General features: G+C 38.9%; 1 protein-coding gene and 1 pseudogene across 6 annotated transcripts; one reads left to right on the top strand and one right to left on the bottom strand.

The window, feature by feature from the left end:
* Positions 1-4,125: 4,125 nt before the first annotated feature.
* LOC112458286 (protein gooseberry-like) lies at positions 4,126-16,431 on the top strand. 6 transcript variants are annotated; one of them, XM_025021861.1, is made up of 5 exons: positions 4,126-4,346; positions 8,657-8,795; positions 8,940-9,229; positions 14,810-15,226; positions 15,343-16,431. In XM_025021861.1, exons 1-5 carry the CDS (start codon positions 4,310-4,312, stop codon positions 15,933-15,935), a joined length of 1,476 nt encoding a protein of 491 aa, XP_024877629.1. In that variant the 5' UTR covers positions 4,126-4,309; the 3' UTR covers positions 15,936-16,431. The 6 variants fall into 6 exon arrangements, with proteins under 6 accessions (XP_024877629.1, XP_024877627.1, XP_024877628.1 ...); XM_025021859.1 differs by having other exon boundaries at positions 8,615-8,795; XM_025021860.1 differs by having other exon boundaries at positions 4,126-4,622.
* A 1,117-nt stretch (positions 16,432-17,548) lies between these two features.
* LOC112458230 overlaps positions 17,549-21,170 on the bottom strand; it is a 6,463-nt pseudogene continuing 2,841 nt past the window's right edge.

Raw genomic sequence — 21,170 nt, 5'->3', positions numbered from 1 at the left:
TCTCTCTCTCTCTCTCTCTCTCTCTCTCTCTCTCTCTCTCTCTCTCTGGAATTATTTACAAAGAATAATTTAAACAATAAGACAAAAAAATATGGTAGAACTCAGATACAATATTTAAATGTACTTTACTTTTAAAATGCTATGTTACAAAAGAGTATTTCGAAGCTATTAAATTATCTGATCGATGTCGGATTCGATTCGAAGAGATGTACTGGACTTTCTTTAATATGTCTTATGTTGTAATTAATTAATAGTTTAACATTCTAAAACGTCTCTAATATCTATAGATCTTCAAAAATTCCAACCGGAATAAGCTAAATTGAGAGGTCTCTTCATTTTAATCGCCTTTTTCGGACTGCGAAATTTAACTACCGAAAACATTGACTTCAGAGTTCAGAAACTCCCGCAGTTCCGCTGCTGTGTATCTGTCAACATCATCGTAAGAGTAACACATTGAAATCCCTTCGAGCGTTACCAACAGAAGGATCTAAAAATGAATAGGTTATAACAGCAAAAAATCGGCACCTTTAACGACTAAAAAAATGCTCCGTTATGAATAGTTTTGCCACTTCTTCCCCCATGAAAGGCTGTGAATAGTCAAGAAGGCGATACGGATCTAAAGTTCTTCCTGGCGAAGTGACTCTATCACGCTCAAGACATTCCACGCATTGTATTAATTCTTTACATAAAATAATATTAATATATCGATACTGTAGAATGAAAATTTTGTGATTGCAACTTTTCTCAATTGCGAAAAGAAGAAATCATTTAACATTTCGAATTCTTGCATGTCAAAACGTTAAGTTATATTTTTCGACGTTATGTTTAACGTAGTCATTTTATAAAATTAGCAGAATGTAAAGAGATGCAACTTGAAACGAGTTATCTAGAAATTCTGCACCAATTTATAACGTGCGAAAAATTTGCAATCCTCCAGCACGGCTGCCCGCGAGTATAAAAATGATTAATTTTGCGCTCCACGCGAGACGCAGCTTGTTATTTATCAACTACGCTCTGCCGTTGAGAATACATCCCGCTGTTAATTGACGCTTACACGAAGACCGATTACTGCAGCCGAGAGACATGCCGTCTGACAGACTAATTAATTGGCTATTAATGATCCGACGCATGCATGATTCGCGCGGGCCGTACTAGTCGCGAAAATCGCGCTGGCAAACGTCGATAACTTTGTATTTGGCTTTCAGATATTATTTAACTATTAACGCGAGTATAACTTTTTCCTGTTATTACTCTGTGTTTGTACTAACATTTATCTTTTATTTTCTTTGTCTGAAATAATACAGTCATTGCACGATGCTAAAATACCAAAGAATTTTCAAAAATATTTTCTAAAGTTGGTTTATGACCGGATGAACTGCATTCTCATCAGCTATGTGTACTGTATACATAAATATTTCTTTTATTTATTTAATGGCACATTGAGCCACCAGGTCGCAGAAAGAAACGAGAGGAAGCGACGGAAGAAGAAGAAGTAGGGGTTGAATGCTCGGACGGGGTAGATTATTTACGGCGTAACGGTCTACGTCACTACTGTCCGCGTTGTCAGGTAGGCGGATCGAGTCCCGAGGCGCAATTTGCATCTGTTTGCAGGTTCTCGCCTCCGCCTTCTTTCGCTGGCTCATCAGAGAGCGATGTATATCGTTCCTCTTTCACGCCCGCGTACCAGCCGATCGCCTTTTTACACGCCGGATCGTCATTACCGTCCTGGCACACTTGAGACCGTCCGATACGCCGCCTTTTTGTCACGGGAAATTATCAAACCGACGTTGAACAAAGGTTTTTTGGTGATTGTATCCGGGATTAATTAACGTCTTTTCCTCGGCACCAACTTTGTAATATCTTAGCACGGGACGCGAAAATCACGTAAGGGGAAGTTTTGAGAAGACCTAGATTTAACGGCTTTCATAAATAAGAAAGTATTGATTATATATGAGAGAGAAAGACATTTCAGTAAAAGGAAAAACAAATCGGAAGCTGAAAATCTGGAGAACTGGCACACCTTTGGTAACGCCGTTGGTTACGCCTTTCAAGGTTCATCTGCAATATATATAAAAGGGAAATAAAAATATAATAGATAGTGATCCATCGTTTCCGGAAACTTATGTCCGAAACCCTTGATTCGTTCCATGAAATCTCAATTGAACGGGAAATAATGTAGGAGAGAAAAAAATAAGATGTTCATTTTCGTGCGCTCAGTCGAGGATAGTACTGATGCCCCATCAATGTATATTATTGTCCTATTTATGCCACTATCTAACGTAACTTTTTGCCAAACGGAAGGCTAGTTGAAGATGACACGCATTATCTTGGGATTCGTGCTCGAATGTCCGGGACCCCCATCTGCGCAGAGGTCCGACGCGTCACGATCGACGTAACACAACTTACATCTTTACTGAACTTAGCTTATAGGAGGTCGAGAAGGTGCCCCGTCGCGTCGACAAAACAAACTTCTTAATGCCTTCATGCCTATGGTTGTTGCAACCTCTTAAATTTCCGCGAATAAGACCGATTTTTCGACCGTACTCTGACCAACTGGTAGCTTCGTGGGACTACCGCAGTCTAGGAAGAATATTCTCTCGACAAGGCCGTGCTAAATTTTTACCAGCTCGCGACTAGACGAGAAGATAATTATTTCGCATCAAAACGGGCAAGCGATTGTTGAAAAAGTTACGTGTTTCTTATCAGATATATTGAATTAATAATATTATATTCTACATTAATAATGATTCGTCTTGTACGCGGAAAATATAAAAGAAATTTGAAAGCTGTATTAATAAATTGTTGAATATATTATCACAATAGTTTCCGGGAGATTATACCCTACATTATTTAAGGTGGTTAATTACTAAGGGAAACCAAAACGATCGATCACCGCCTTACGTCACCGCCGCGGCTATTGTGTCGCATCCTGTTTCAGTCGTGCAGTGTCATTTCCCCGATAGCTCAGAACGGGGCCCGCTAGAAGAGAAAGAGAGGGAGAGACGAAAAAAAGCGAGAATCCTGGAGTAATTCGCAATCATGCGTGAACAGCTGACACTGGAGATTAGGTAAACTACGCGCCTCGCGCTGACAATTTGCGCTAAATCGCCTTACTTGGCTTGAAAATGCACGGTAAGAAGCGCACAACCTGTGCTCGAGCGATGACGCCGCATAGAACTGGCGACGAGAAAAGATCACCGGTTTTCTCCCATTACCTTAATTGCGTGCTCCACAAGCAAAGATGCGATCATTACTGCTACTATTTTGTTGAAAACGCTTTATGACGCGTTTGTTAATAAGTTATCGAAAATTTCCTTCACACAATCCAATATCTAATCTTCCGCCAATAATCTTGCTTCGTTCCATTGATTTGTTAAAAAGAAATTAAAAAATAATTCTACTATTCTAGCTATTAATTTTCAGAATATTTATAACGTTATATCATACTGATTCTACAAGAAAAAAACAGACTACTTTCACTACATTTATCTTTCAGTTTCGAAAACATTCAGTATTTAGTTGTTGGATTTCAAACAAGTGTTTGCAGACAAATAGAATACACAAATTAATAATACCTATTATACAAAACTCCATTTTCATCCTTTTTATTTAAAACTTCAAAGTTATTTTGAGATATCTCTTTCGATATCAAACTTTATTTCATCTCCAATGGCAAGAGAATTTTATTCTCGTCATCGATCTTTTCTGACAGAAAAAATTTGGAAAATCATCTAAACTTGATCATTAAATTGCGATTGACAAACAAAAATAATCACATGATAACGAGATAAGAGGAACGAGAGAATTTGACTCACCCTCATATTCATCGAAGAACAACGAGCACGGTATATAAGCATGGAGCGTGCTCGTAAAAGCGCGGCAATAAAGTCGCCAAAGATGCCCATCGTCTGGTACCATTTGGGCGGGAATCGGAGGCGTGGTGAGAGGCCTGGCAGTGCCACGATTGGTCGTTGGCGACGATGGGCACCAGTGGCCAAGGACCGTGGGTCTGTCTTGTCGTACCATCGAAGTCCAATTCAGCCTCAAGTATAGGCGATATATCCCGCTGAAACCCCGCAGTACGGGGAGAACTACCTGTACCGCGGCTGGTGGGAGTGCCTAGCTGTTAGTTACCCTGGTACCCCATCCCCGAGAGACTTAGTCAGGATCAGCGCGTCGATCAGTCGACATCCATTTCCAGTGCGGATACACGCAAGTGAACGCGGCCATTCGACGGACTTATTGAGAAAAGAGAAGCTCGCGGTTGGGCCCGACGGGCCTGGACCCCGAGCCAAAATTCCAGGATTCAATGGACCCGTTCCAGAGCGGGAATCTTTTCTACGAATGTATGTTCAGTGTTTGTCTATGTGCTCCGTTTCATGATCGTCGAGTGAGTTGCAATTAGGCGGGATAGAACAAAATATTGTGAGATTTGTCAGGAGGAAGGACAGCCGATATCGTTTTTACGAAGGGCTTAGTGAGGTGCGGTAGTGAGATTTACAATATTCGGTGTCGGACTAAACTCGTCGGGACTATTTTGCGGAGGTTTGTTTCGGCTGAGATGACGGTTACCACTAATTTCTCGATGATGCGACCATGTTTCACTGGATATTCCTTTCAAGGTGCGTCTCTCGTCGCAGTCGACTATATTTGGTCAACATTAGTTTTAGAGATACGTAGAATTAAAATTAGCAATAGTTTTTATGATAATTTTATGATTTATACATCATTCGCGTTATCTTTCAAACAGCCACAAACATTGTTTGATATATCTTAAATAGCAATAGTAATCTTTATGTAATTAATTAATACGTGAAAAAATATTTTAACAATAGAAACACACATTTTCATAGTCTTCTTTTAGTCTGTAAAATTTTACATTTGAAAAAATATTTAAAAAATATTAAATGGAGTAATTCAAGATTTAAAAATCGTAGAGACGATAAAAGATAATTATTAGAATAAAATTCTTGATGCCATACTATTGTCGACAAATGAGAAAGCGCATTATTATAGTTACTTGTTTTTGACAAAGTTTGTATTATGAGAGTAAATTAGAACTAGTCGATTAAACTAAACAAAACTCTTCTACAATAGCCTTGAACGATGGATTAAATAAATTAAGTAAAATTTTCATTTTTAAATGTACGAAACTTCAACATTTTTCTTCAAAAAATCCGCCTGACATTGACAAACAATTGTACAAAAACGAACAAAACCCTATTGTTAGAGTTAATGTTGGCCATAAATTACGGAGTATCTCTTGCGGACAAAGTCATTTTTCTTGACTTCCACCCTTGGTCCATGACATTTTAATTGCATTTTTTTACAGCATTTTTTCCCTCACATTTTGTGCATTCTGAAGAACAAAGAATTTTATTAACAAAAATGTCTGGGATAAATCATTCATTTAGTCTCACAATTTTAGAGAGAGTTTTTCTGTAATTTATCAAAATCATATACAGAACTCTAACGTCGTTGAAAATAAATATTTCCCGTGTATTCGAATCGTTCCAGCTGATTTCTGTCAGTTTTCTCTCTCACTCTCTCTCTCTCTTTCTCTCTATTTATCTTAGAATATCAAAAGACACGGTAGTGTCTCGTACCAATATATATTTACAGTATGTATAGTATACCTTTATTTGCTTTTGTATGTGTGCTTATCGTCTATTTATTGTTATTCGTCCTCGTAAATTGTTTGGCGTCTAATCATGTCACAATCGATTCTTCTCAGAATTGTATTATGGAAATACAGGAAAATACAGAATTTATAGGTATATTCTTAAAAAACTTCTGGCTAGTAATAAATTACACACTTAGTATTTTTTACAAAATTTATGTAATTTAGTCATTATTGCTTTAGGAGCATAAAAGTATCTATTCCCGTTCGAGAATTTATAAATTATTTCATCCTGTATATATCCGGACTTTGTTCCATTTGTCATTTATTGCACCATAAATTTGAGCGCTCTATTGCCCAGCTTTTCAATATGCTCGTGCATCTTGCGCTACCCGGGACAGTATAAGAGAAAAAAAGGTGTAAGTCTGAGAAAAAAATGTCCTGCGGATACATCATTCCTTCACAAACAAAAAATGTGGACGATACGTTTAATAACAAGGTTTATAAAATTAAATAACGCGATTCATCAAGTGTCCAGACATGCGGTGTCCCGAGCGACTAATGAGTACATGTAATTAGTCGCTTGATGATTTACCAGTTGGAAACGAGACGCGAAAGCGTGTGCTCGCGGAAATCACGACGGTAAATGGTGACGGACGATTAACACTCAACGAATGCGCTTCCGTAAAATCCACGCATAGAAGTTTTCAATGATGGTCATTAATTACTTCATCGCAGTGAGCAAGATTTTTTTTTCTTGCATCGCGATTCCGTCATTATAATGATTTATGAGTCGCGCCTTTTCTGAGCGGTTGGGTCGAGAAGCTTTTCCTCGTTCTTGAGAACGTGTTTCAAGTTAAAAGCAGAGTCGCTTGAGAGACGCTGGAAACTCCGGGTTAATGGAATCTCCGCATAGCACCGATTTGTTAATTAAACGATCAATTGAATCGGAAGTCACTTTGGAGGAACGCGATCGCTATCGGCGGGGGCATTTGCGCGCGGTTTTTCGAGCATCGATTGCACCCGCGGCGATGCATGGCTACGGTTATGCAAGCGTTCTGCGCAATCGGATAGCGGTTTCCTTTTTCTGCGGATGCTTTTTACCGGTCGCGTTAGTCGAAGCCTGCTTACCCTTTGTCTTGTGCGACAAAGTGTTTTACGCGGAAATGTGTTTAATTACAAACGAAAGCGTGTGACCGTACCCAGTCGCGTTTCCCGTCATCTCTCGATGACGATAACGACTACGGCGATAACGACGATGCTATCATTTCCATATCTTTGCCGAGCCGTAATTGTGAAAGTGCAACAATGTATATTACTTATCGCGATCGGATCGTTATATTTTATTGGAAATTTATGCGTTTTGCCTATACAAAAAAATTTACTTACGTGGTGCGACGTTTTGCACCCGCGGATTGGAAAAGTGAAAGCCACGGGATCAATCATCCGCTTCCTTCTCACCGCGAGCTCTCTAAACGATTAATAATTTGCCAATACGGCGGGCGTTGAAAACCGCAGAATTAATTTAATCTGCGTCAATGCGCATTGATACAAGTAATATTTAGCGTATCGATAGTTACTAAAATAATGCACATTTATACTTTTGTCAATTTTATGGATATTTTAAAAAAGAAAAATGTTTCTTTCAATTTTCATGGCGCAACGGTTATAATTTTTTTATCTTTATACGTATTTTGAAAAACGTCGTGCGAGATATTAAGTTACATTTTTGTGCAGAAAGTACCAAATTATAAATAATTATTATAAATAAATTCATAATAAATTGTCTATGTTAAGCCACTCATATATTACCGATATAAAGCATTTAGCGCAATTTTTATAAGCATCAAGGACGTTCACATAAATCAAGAAGGTTCTGTTTTACAATGCGCTCTCTTAGAACATCGATTAAAATCCACATCGATTAGCATGAATAAGATAGCTAATATGTCGATTACGTTAACAATATACATAGTATGTTGTAACTATAATAAGTATCACTGTTAACGCGAAGGAAACGCGCCGATCACCGTCTCGCCTGGACGATCTGATTTTTCATCGCGCTGTCATTGGGATTCCCTTTTTTAGTCGATTATCGCGTCTTGTATGAGCGAGCGCGTTTTTATTTAATGTCGAACGTGCGATTGCGCGTCTCCTTTTTGCTCTTCTAATTGTACAGCTCATTCGTCTCGTTATTATCGCCTTTATTCTCAATTGTAATTTTACCGTTCCAAAATAGTCGTTCTTTACAACATCGGAGGCCAAAAGTAATGAAGATACCACGAAGAATTACAACATATACATTTAGCTTAAGTCACAATGCGTATAGTGTCACGTTATTTGCTTCGCTTCTTAAAAAGCGCGTTCTGGATCAGTAAAAATTGCAAAGATTCTTTCCTGGACCGCGCGCGTTCCTTTTTCTTTATAGATCAGGGCCGAGATCGTCGTCGTGTAACGCGAAATTAAATAAGCCGAGCAAATTATACGCTATCATTGTTGTGCGTCATAAACTGCACCGGGATTTATTGGACTTATCGGTAGTTACGGCGTTGGTCGCTTTATACGCTCCAGCCGCCCGCGCTTATAACTCTCTCTTTTTCTCTCTCTTCCTCGCTCTCTTCATCCTATTCTCTTTCTCTTCCTCTCTCCCTTCCGCTTCGAGAGAACGAGAGAAAGAAGTCAAATCAAGCATGCGGTGCAGCGATAAATCCAGACTGCTCTCTTTATACGCCGTCCAATAACCGTCCCGCCACCACCTCGTCAACTGTCTTTCTCTCTCTCTCTCTCTCTCTCTCTCTCTCTCTCTCTTTCTCTTCTCCTTAACTTCCGGTAAGACATGGAAATCAAGCTGACTAAAGGACAATTTCTCAATTGCGTCTCCTGGGGTCTCCTCGAAAACGATCAAAATAAGAGAAAGAAAAAAATATAATTTGAAAAAAGGATTTATCATTATTAACATCCAGTGACATTCGTAACGTTTACTTCGAATTTCAGTTATGGAAGCGATAAAAGGAGGAAGTGTATCGCTTGTTGCAGACATAGGATCGATACCGGGCCAAGGCCGTGTAAATCAGCTCGGTGGTATCTTCATCAACGGACGACCGCTGCCTAATCATATCAGGTTGAAGATCGTCGAGATGGCCGCCGCGGGGGTCAGGCCGTGCGTTATATCGAGGTACAGTGTCTCAAATCGAGGATCTTTCCGGTTAATTCAACGATAACTTCTTGAAATAGAAATATAGATTATTATTTTATTTTTATTTTGAATATATCCATCGATATCTGAACTGATTCGTCTATTATCACCCATTGAGAATAGACAATTGAGGGTGTCCCATGGATGCGTGTCGAAGATTTTAAATCGCTATCAGGAAACTGGTAGCATCAGACCCGGAGTCATCGGCGGCAGCAAACCACGTGTGGCTACACCGGAAGTGGAGGCGAGAATCGAGGAATACAAGCGCGACAACCCGGGTATGTTCTCATGGGAAATCAGGGATCGACTGATCAAAGAGGGCATCTGCGAACGGACCAGCGCTCCGAGTGTGTCCGCGATTTCACGACTACTCAGGGGTCGCGATTCCGAAGACGACGTTAAACTAGGTGACGGTGAGAAGTCCCACAATTGCTACACAAATAATCATTAGTGTAGCAAGTAAAAAGCCCGTAGTGTTAGGTAGAATTCGGAGTACAGACCTTGGGCATCTTGGCAAGTGCAGAAAATATATGCCCGAAAAACAAAAGAAAGAAAAAGAAAATTTCTCGAAAATATTTTTCTTTGAAGAATAGAAATTATAATCTCACATAAATCACCATCTTATACATCTTTTGTTCAAATTATTTTCGTTTTTGATTTTTCACTAACTGATTAATAAATTTTAAATATTACCACGAAAAATAATTCTAGGAACTAAGCGTTGGAAATTAATTTGGTCTGTGCTCCAAATCTTAATATACTAATTTAAAAACATTTTTCTATAGTACGAAAATTTAACACCCCATGCGGAATTAACTCATATTTTAACGCATAAACAAAATAGCTTATCTCTCACTGTCACTGTCGCTCCGATACAAATACTTGCTTCACGAGTTCTCTGAAATTTCTTCGATCGGCCACACTAATGGCAGCGGCGGGTTTCTTGAGCGGGTGTCCATCGGCCTTCTCGCGGCTGCCCGAGTTTCTTCCCGCGTCCTAACAGAGATTGATGATCGCCGGCGAATCGGCGAATCGGCCCGACGCCGAGTATCCTTGCATGGAATTGGATTATAACGACATCGGCTCGCATAAGAGACCGAGAATACGGTTGTTCGTTATGCGACGCCTCTTAAAATTGAATTAGTCGCTTTTCACGTTTCTTGCGAATCCCGCGACGCATCAAGATACAGATTTTGTAAAAATTATATGCATCGTATAAGAAGAGCTAAAAAAACAACGTTAGCTAAGTGCGAAAAAGATTTTTGCCTTTTAAAGACTCGCTACCTGCGAAGACTGATTAACCCTATAGAATTTGCAGTTCTTAGAAGAAAAGAACACAGGTAGTTTTACCTCGCTGTTCTGCTTTACTTTTTCGGAGTTTAATCCTATTCAATTTATCTTGAATATTTTAATACGAAAATATTTTGTATATTTTTTGTGTTTTAAGACAGAGTACATTAGACCAGCTGTGATCTATTGTTCTTTTGTCCACAGCACAGATTGTACACATTTAATTAAATAATGAAAAAAATTATCATCTCATGTGCGAGAGATCTATTATTTCATAGTACATGAAAACGTGCGCCGAACACCCACTATTGACCCACTTGGGCCCACAGAAATCCGAGGATACCGCGAACGCAGAGGATTTCACGCGGTGAAAGGATCTCGCATCCGTAATACGCCCCATCACCTGGCCCACACGATGGACCACCGTGTGGGCCTACTGCTCGCTCGGGCAACGGTGAATGAGTAAATTAAATGCTCGCGTATTAATCGGTCGTGCCCGCGTTTCTCGGTCTCGGAAATTGCCGGTTCGCCTCCGGTGCGCCGTGGTCGGATCGCCTCCCTCCAGTAGCCGGGTCGGCCGCAACCGTCCGACGGGCTCTGTAATTTTCTCACCGCCCGGTACATGCCCACGTGTGTACGCGCGAGCCCGGTATGGCAAGCTGCACGTAAGATGTGGGCCTTACACGCGTGCAAATGTCGATCGTCCTCGAGAAAATCGACGGCCGACGAAGGACGCGCGTCTACCGGCTTATGGATGAATCAGGATTCCCTTCTCTTCACTTTCTCCAAATTTAAAATAAAAAATACATAAATGCCGAAAAAATCGCGCTTTTAAAGAGAAATATATCACTATATTATGTATATTGAGCAATCAAAATATGCACAGGCGATAATTAAAATTAAGATGGTCCGGTAAACTTTGATAAATATCTGAAATACCAGTTTGACAGATGCTGATAAATGAATACCACACTTGTGGGAAGTCTGAGGTCTGAGGATCTAGAATTTCTGTTATACGTCCCGGAGAAATTCCCACCAAACACGGATACAAATTGGTACCGAAGTGGGGAGAGGGAATGTCTCTTTCCTCTGCTGACAAGACAAATGAATTGTGTACAGACACGAATTTATCCTGGGATCGTCTGAGAAGCTGCTAAGCCGGCAAAGATAAAAGGGACCACAGTTGAAAGGAGAGGAACGAGGATTCTTGCGCCTGTAAGTCGATCGCTCTGACGGTCGGGCGCCCGTCGAAAAAAATAGAGAAACTGGGGCAGAAATAACACGACCTCGCAGAGGGGTGAGGAATGAAAAGGGACACCGTCTATTAAACGCCCACGAAGCTGCGAACATACGAGTCGAGCTGCCGGAGCTGTCGGAGCTGTCGAGATGAAGTGACGCCTTTGTTCGGCGAACGTGTCGGATTGTTTTTCTCGCATATAAAACGTGTCGCACGGTATAAGTATGCGTGATAAGTCGAGGGGTGGCAACTGGGCGAGGAAGGTATGCGACACTCTAACGAATGTTAGGGGTTGACCCCACAAATATGATGAAGACAAATCTCATATATTGTATACATTAGCCTAATAACATAAGCAATATTCTGCGTTAACTAAAGTTTGTTCGTAGTTAATCACTCCGAATTATCAATAATAATTAATTCAATGAATGATACATCGTTGGTTCTTTAGTTAAGCCGCGTGCCTCTCAAATAAAAAAAATTGAATGCGATTTTTTATATTTACAACTTTAGACGTTTAATTTGTTTCTCTTTATGGTCTCATGCCGAACGTGCAATCCATCGCGGCAATAAATTACTAATTATGCGTATTACATCTCCCCTTGTAGTTCAATAGAGATATAACACGTGAGATCTTCGTGAGATTTTGTTTTTATCGTCGTGGACCATGCACGGTTCATCCACAAGCAAATTAAAAAAAGGCAGAGCAGAAATTATATCCCTTGTAGAGCTAAGCGTCCGCGACCGGTTAGTAATTCCTCAAGTTTTCGGAACCTAGTATTATCCTCGGGGTGAATGATTACCAGGTCTGCTGAGACTGCGAACGCGCGGAGTCGTCACGTAAATCCATTCACAACGATTTTTTTCATTGCAAAACGCTGACGTTCAAATTAAACATTTCTCAAGAACATAATAAGATACGTCACTTTACATATAATTATATTGCGATGATCTTTCGATTATTGTGACAATACTTTTATGTAATAAATGCGTGTCTGAAATATGTATAAAATATGTAAATCGCCAATATGTGCGAGCAATAGTCGAGGTATCTAAGCATCTACCTGAACGAAAGGTATCGATCACCCTTTCCTCGATTGTTTTATTTTTATCGCTCGACATTCAAACAATACTCATTTCGCCTTTGCGTTTCGTCGGAAGGAAGTGATTGCCTACGACGTCCTGACGGGACTTTCATCGAGGCTATTTCTGATCGTTCATCGCACGTGGACGTGGCATGATCGTGGCCTCAGGTTTGTTGGGCCACGTCGTCGCTCGCACTATTTCCATCTGCGCGCGGGTAGGTGTCGGTCGAATTCAAGAAACATGATGAAAAGAGAAAGAGAGAGAGAGAGAGAGAGAGAGAGAGAGAGAGAGAGAGAGAGAGAAAGAGAGGACGGAATGACCCGGAGGCGGAGGTGGATGGAAAAAAAGCACGACGACGGGCCGGGAATAGAGCCCGTGTCGAATTTGCATTAACGCGACCCGTCCCGGCGTCAGGCGTCGTCGCCCGATTAGTCGCGCGCCGTGTAAACTTGAGTCCCGAGAAACTGACGACAATCCCGAAATGCACATCGCGAAGCGCACGCGGAAGCAAAAAGTCTCTCCATCGTGTCTTCAGTGTCTGCGCATCACGTGCTATCTCGTTTCGTTTCCTCGCGGCTAGGAATGCGCAAGCCGCAAAAGAATGCCTATTTTCAGAACTGGATCATAATCGGACGTAGACAAGCGTGATCGAGCGACACATAAACGTTGCAAAGTTATTTCTTCTCGAATACAGAAACGCGTATATTCTATCGCGTAGCAGCGACAGAATGGCCCATAAGATTCTCTCTTTTCGAAATATTCGTAATTTAATTTTTACAAATCCGTTATCTCGACATTTTAAAATAAAAAAATCACTCACCGGCCGATGCGCAACAGCGGAGTTAGTTGAAACCCTGCGTTGATCTGTAACAGAAATATATATTTTTATGTTAAAACAACGTCCAAGATATAATCAATACTTGAAAAGTAAACAATAATTAATTATCGCGCGCTTGAGAAACTGGCGGAATCTGCCACAGGAGTCAGGACTGACAGGACAGCAAAATAATACAATAAATGAATAACAATTACTCACTCCACGGTTGCTCCGCCGTCGCCCAATGCCTCCCAGGCCCCCTCCTCCTCTCCTCGATCCTCGTCCGTTGTCGCATCTCTGTCGGCGCACTCACTCACTCACTCGTTCACTTGACTCGTTTACGCGTGAAAATATCGTCACTTACGATCGCGCGTCACTTTGCACGGCACTCCCGGTATTAATCTCGCGACGCGACGCGTACTTAATTAACACGGCGATGAAAGAATTTTACGGAGACTCTACAAACGGAGCTATACGATCCGCTCGACGCCCGCGTCGCCCGTCGACTCATCATGTCTCGCAGGTAGATGGCGGAGAGCGGAGAGAATTTCATAAATCGCGCGGCCAACTTCACTCGCCAGGAGCAACCATCGCGAGAACGCTAGGGTGCGTTCAGAAATTACGTCTAGACAATACCTATAGGAATGGTGGAAGGAAAACAAGCTGTGATTGCATCCTTGATCCAATAACTAATGAGTGCGCTGGGCGGGAGACATTGTCGACATTGATATTTGATGATATTGGCCAATAGAAGGCCACGTACATACACAAAGAATACCGCTCGCTTGTTTACAGTCGCGACGTCTGCAGTGTCTGCACTGTCTGCACATCCCTCTAACGAGCGCACCTCGTTTCCTTCCACCATGGTTGTCAGATGGTTGACATGGTTGTCTTGTCTTTGAGGTAGGTCTTTTTCTAGAATTTGACAAAGACCATCTTCGAAATTTAATTTTAAAGCTAAATTCAATTTACGTTAACTATTAGAGTTATCGTTCTGTTCTGTCACTCTCGTCTGTCATTCTCTTGGCGCAGGTTCGCGTTGCTGGTTCACGGTTCGCTATTAAAGAACCGGTGCGTCAGTGTCAAAGAGCACCGCGCGGGTTTCGTGCCAGGTGCTTGTTTCACACTCGATATACGACCAACATGTTTACACCCGAACAGTCTCCCTCGACCCACCTATCTTTTCCTACTGCTGGCGATTTGGCGTTTTTTTTTTTTACCTTGCTTTGTTATTTGCCAATCGTCACGTATGATCGCTTTATGTAACTTTTTTGTCACTCGAAAGTTCATAGTTAACAGCGTTTCATAATTATTTTATGGCTCAATCTTTTCGCTGACCTTGAGAAAAATCAACCAACCAAAAGAAGTTTCTAATTGTTACGACAGCTTGCGATTGTGTTTACAACTTGTAACGCGATGCAAATTAAGATCGACGGCAGAGCTGTGTTCAATATACATAAACTCCTCTTCGAAGAGAGTTATATTGTGTATTACGACATTCTTATATAAATATGTGTATAAATTTTATCTCATTCCTTTCTCATTTTTAACGTGATCTTGTAGGGAAAGCAAGTTCTGGATCCGATTGCGAGAGCGAACCGGGGATCCCGCTGAAGAGGAAGCAGCGCAGAAGCAGGACCACCTTCACAGCTCACCAGCTGGATGAGTTGGAACGGGCATTCGAGAAGACTCAATACCCTGACATATACGTCAGAGAGGAACTCGCTCAGAGAACGAGATTGTCCGAAGCCAGGATTCAAGTGTGGTTCAGCAATAGAAGAGCTAGATTGAGAAAACATATCTCCTCGTCGACGTCTGCTGGATACGTCGGTTCCGTAGCCTATCCGACCGGCTACGTTATTCATCCACCGGGACCGCCTCATCCTCACCCAGGAGCAGCCATGCCGCCGGGTCATCCACATCCACATTCGCATCCGCATCCTCAGAGTCTGCCAGACACGGCATTCTCTTCCGGCCAAGGTATGTGTGTGTATATGTTTATGTAAATGAGGATAACGCATATTGTTCCTAATTCAATGTTATCTTTGTAATAAATCATGATAGAAAAAGATGATCACCGCTACGTTTTATTTCAGTTTCAGAATTGTATTCATCTCATCATGCATCAGTGACTCATCAATTGGCGGACTCCGCGACACGACTACCCTCGACCGTTGGCTCGACTTCGACTTACAGTTTTCCGGCCACGGTGACGTATCCCAATTTATCGGTATTGTCGCCGGCCTCGTCGACAACCGCTCATATGGCTCACCAAGCGGTCTCCACGTCGTCCAGCTATCAGCAAACAAGTAATCATCAGCTACCACCGACTCCGAACTCTCTCGTCACCATGATGGGACCGAACTCGGGCAACTCGACATCAGCTCCCGATCAATTAGCCTCATCGGAACTGCCGATCAGTTCGGTTTCACCTCCTCAGCAGCAGCCACAGCCACAGCCACAGCAACAACAAACCCAACAACAGACCAGTCAAGGAACCACATCGCCATCATGGAATCTCGCGATTACCGCCAGTGGCAGTAGAGTCAATCTACCGAGTCCGCCAACGAGTCTGCAGCAACATCATGCCTACAGCACTCATCCTCACCCTCAAGCTTTTGCTAGCCCTTACACGGCACAGAGCTTTCAGCAACCACCTAGGCCACCGCCACAATCCTTCTGGTATTAAAGTATGATCTTATGGTTATTGACTTTTTTAAACTTGTAAAAATTAGCTGGTTAACTTTTACGTCATTAAAAAAAGTCATTAAAAACAAGAGCATAGAAAAGGCGATGATAGATTTCAATTGTTTTGCTGAGCCTATTTGAAAAATATCTTCGGATTTTAATAATTTAATCTGATTACATGATTACAGAATATAATGTTGATATCGCTATTTGCATGTGACAATTTACACTAATAGCTAGATAGGTAGATTTAGTCTTATTGAGAATTCATAACATACAAGCAAAATATTAAAAGGATAAGTTAATGTATTAAGATAATTTAGGCTGAATTGTTTTCTTAGGAAGGAACAGATGTATATACATATAAATTACACATGTTATATACATATATAGATACAAATAGCTAGATATAAGAATTGTAATTGAACTTTACAATGTAAAATATGTACAAATGAGTTTCGAAACGTTTCATCGATCATTTATGTTTTTATAGAACAAAAAGAAAATTACACTGTAAAGATTTATTAATATTCGTTGAATATTTTGCGATGCAAAATTGTAAATACATTTTTCTTCCGGTTCGTGGGTTTTTGCATTTTAATTAATTAATTTTTAACTTTTTCTGCAACGCCTTATGTTTACAGTGCGACCAAAAATTTAGTTTTTATCAACTGTAAATATGTACAATTTAAAACTCTATGTATATGAACGATATTATTTGATTGCACTGATTTTATAAACGCAAAGTGTTTCACTCGATGGTGTACATTGTAACCGCACAGTACATAAAACGCATGTGCATATGTATGAGATTTACGTGGCTGTGTACGCGAGCAGTGAGACGACGACTTCGAAAATTGAACTTGTCAAAATTGTACTGTTCAAGATATGTATGTGTGAGCATCGAATGATATAGTATAAAACACAAATTATTTAAAATAACAGATAAACGACATTTTAAATATTTTCACATGATGTAATTTTAACATACATACATCATAATATGCTGCAAGTATTATTTAAAACATATTTTATGTAGTTTTTATATATCTAAATAAGAGCAAAAATTACATATTATCTTACATAATTTAAAATGTTATTTTTCTGTGCTGTATTTTAAATAATTTATATTTATATTTGATGATGATCACCTTGCGTAGTACAATGGTGCATTTTATTATTTATAAAAATAATGTTTTAATAATTAATAAATAATGTAGAAATGCTTTTGATTGACATTTTTGAAGCTGACAACTTACGAGACTCAATTGTTTTGCCACACATGTGCACATTTAAATTAATTTAAGCTAAATAACTATTTCAGATAGTCAAAAGACGAAAAACATTTTTTGCGTAATGATTGCTATAAATTTTGTCGACAGAGAATGCAAGCAGAAATATATGTATAAAAAAATATTGAATACCTGATCTTTAATAGACCTAAAAGAAAAGAGAAAGACATAAAAAACTATTTTCTAAAAGTATTAAAAAATAATTTCTGTAATTTTGAGGGGAATTTTGATTATTATACCGATAAATTAATAAATCTTTGTAAGTATTTAATAGCGTTTTCATAACAAATAATGAATGTACATATATAGTTGCGTAATTTGTTCGGTTGATAGCGGTTGGTTGTGTTAATTTCCATCCATATCTCAGTTGTAATATATCCTGTGAGCAATCTGTAAGGTTCTTTCTTACCGTTCTAGAGGGACACACACATTCAATAATTTCTTCAGTATTCTAATTTCTTTTGCTCCAATATGAAAATTAGCGTTTATTATTTATTTTTCCAAAAAAATATTTATTTCGCAACTGATCGCGTTTACATCACTTACAAACTCTCGCATTACTTATTGAATTGCACGAATTACTAATATTTTACCGTTCGTTGCTTCACTCGTTTAGCATGCACTTTCAATTTTTAATTTGCCCCTGAAGACTTCTTCTATCTGTGTTTTCGTCTTTCCTCGTGTCTCCAGTAGCGCAATCGTTATAAAAATGGTAGCTATGATGGATGTTATACAATATAAGTAAAAAGTGGCATTTCTGTCTTGCGTTACCATCATTGGATACAATTGTACGGTGGTAAAACTGCATAAAATGGAGAAAAGCTGTACGAGAACGTTTATGCACTTGCTGGGATACAATTCCGCAATCAACGAATAAGTAATCGACAATAATGCGAACGATCCAAATGCCTGCAATTTATTGATTAATAGTGAGCTTTATAGCTATAGCTATAGTAAACATATTGACAAATTTTTTCAAGAAGCTCTTTAAAAAAACAAATACCCAGAGTTTAATATCTACTATTGGATTTAAACTTGCGTTAAAATCATTATTATAATTATCTCTTTAAAAAAAATTACGACTATTTGACAGGCAAGATGAATATTATGAATATTCCTGAAAATATTATTTTCTTACCATATAGAGGAAGATACAAGCGAGAGGTACAGCTGCAACGCCAGTGTTCTAAAAAAATTGCAGATACATCATTAAAGCGCTCAAAGAAATTGCTGTACCGGCACTGGACACAATCGAAGTGACACTACGACCAATTCTAATAGAATTTCGAACATTTATTATAGTTTTTCGGAACATTATCCTTTTGGACGATATATTGTAACGAATGTCTGACAACCATTGTATTTTAATAAAGTAATCTACAGCTTAACCACGAAAGTCTTGATACAAAATAAATATGTCAGAATTACTATTACTCATTGTTTAGAGCTACCAAAATTGAATATCACATCAAATTCGAATAAAAATAATTACCTCTTGCTACAGAATGCTATGAGCACATTGCCTATCACTTGAATAATTCCTATTACGACGATGACCAAAAAAGGGTCTATTGTGATGTTAAGCCTGATGATTATATCGACGGTATAAGATACAATGACATGCGCTCCACTAAAAAGTTATAAAAAAAAGCAGATATTTAATATGACAAATGGCTTCCACATTTCTGATAAAAGAGTTATTCCCTGGATGCTCTTCAGTTTTATTGCTCCATACGCTCCAGGTAGGAAGGAGGACTCTGATTGACAGTTTCGAGATATTTCAAAATTATTTGTCGTCTCATAGTAGTTTACCATTCTGGCAAATTGTTCCTGAAATTCTATCGTTTCCTGGCTGCCTCTTTTCGGCCTTTCAAGAGCAACCACATAGGACCCTCTCGCCCATGAAATAAATAACGCATAACACAGGAGATATCAAAGATATGATAAAAATCGCTGCTATTAGCCTCCAATTATTCTAAAATAATATAGATTTTTTAAATACGCTCTAAATATAAATTAGTAAAAATTTATTTATTTATAAAATATATATCAGTTACAGTAGGATTGTTTTAAATTTTATTTACATGAAAGTAATTTTGTACATTTAAGGTAAAATCTAAAAATTGACCTTAAAGCATAAATAAAATACTGTATTAGATAAAATTTGACATAATTAATTCAAATTTTGTCTAATTTATTGTCTCTTTATTTTTTATCAATAAAAAATTATTTAAACTGACATAATGCTGCTACCTGGATAACAAATCCTGAAAAATAAACGCCCAGAATTTAAATTGTAACAATTACATTCAGAGTAATCGTAAGGACTTCTCTCCATGAAGTTGTAGAGATTTCTTCTAAATAAATTTCCATGACATATGAACACATACCCGAGGCAGTGTCTGAAAATTTCCAAAGTATTCTTAATTAATACGAATTAATCTCATTTACGAATATATACTTTGACGGCTGCCGTTAAATTACGTAACGATAAAAAGCATAGTTTTACGATCGATACTATATAAATTGACAATATTAAGTGGTACATTGGCGATTTTTACGACAGTGAACAACTAATATTACCTTATATCTTGACGAGAACATATTTATTCCATATAATTTTAGCCAAAAATGACTCGCACTTTGATATAATTTCGGAGTCGGCGCGCAACAAAAATACTTAACAAAAATTCCATGAAATTAGCTTAAAAACAACATTATAAACGAGAAAAGAAAACTAAAATCATTTTGTAGTATTTGTCTATCATTTTTCTATACCTATATTATTTATGATTGCCGAAATATATACGATAAGTGTTTAATGAAAATAAAAAGTCGCCCGGCGCACGTTTCGTTATAGGATCTTGCGCGCTTTCTCGTCTTAGTAAATTGAAACTGTAAAATTGCCAGTATTAATAATAACTACGTCCAATAGGGCAGATTTCAAACTAACGAGTGCTTGTTGGATCGTCTTTCTCTCGTGTGCGGTTGCCGAGATACAAACATTTAACGAAAGTTATAAATCGCTTGGCGCCCAAATCCATAAGATTTTGCGCGCTTTTTCGTCTTAATAAACGGAAATAAACAATTGCCAATAATAAAAGTGAGCAATTCTAGTAGAATAGAGCACGATCTAAAAAATGCTTTTTGAATCATCTTTCTGTTTTTTACGATTGCCGAGATATAAGCGTTTTATGAAAGTCAGAAATCATGCATTTGCGGCCGATCTTTACGGCACGCGCACGCTTTATCATGTTAAATAAACGGAAAGACGTAATTGTTAGTAACAAAATCCAAATATTCCAATAGCGCAGAGTATAAACTGAACAGTCCTTTTAGAATCATCTCTATATCTTGGGTGGTTGCCCAGATATTTGCGATAAACAATAGGGAAGATTTTCTCGCGCTAAGCCAGCGACACATGGCCTTGATCTACTTTCGACGAGCAGCTGTACATTATTGATTTTCTAAATTGGCCTTGACCTCCGGGAATGCCGTCGCTCGCGCTCGGTAGGAGGACGGTCCGAAATGCGACGAACGACACGGGACTAATCTCAAGAAATACGTTCATCTTATCATTGTTGTGTGTCCTTTAATGTGAGGCATGCTCTCTCGAACAAGATTGAACGATAGAAAATTATAAAATGCTTTTGCATAATGCATATAGTCAACGATTAATAAATTCTTATATATCTCAGCAACCAGCGCAGATATAAACATCATTCAAAAACGACATAAAATATTGTAATTAGCGCTAATGTGATTGCAATATCATTTAATATAATATCTACATTTTACATTAGGGAGGAAGCTATGACAGCGTAAACGACGCTGCTTTGAAAGCAGGCCTCTCGCTACTTAAAATAAACCTTTAAAAATCAGTTAGCAAAAACATCAAAATATTTATGAATTTTACAGATAGATGTTGCCGTGCATACACACAC

Source organism: Temnothorax curvispinosus, unplaced genomic scaffold, assembly GCF_003070985.1.
Source record: "Temnothorax curvispinosus isolate PA1 unplaced genomic scaffold, ASM307098v1 QBEX01008784.1, whole genome shotgun sequence".
Lineage (NCBI taxonomy): Eukaryota > Metazoa > Arthropoda > Insecta > Hymenoptera > Formicidae > Temnothorax > Temnothorax curvispinosus.
Note: the sequence above shows the minus strand (reverse complement) of the source record. Positions and strands in the feature narration are given on the sequence as shown.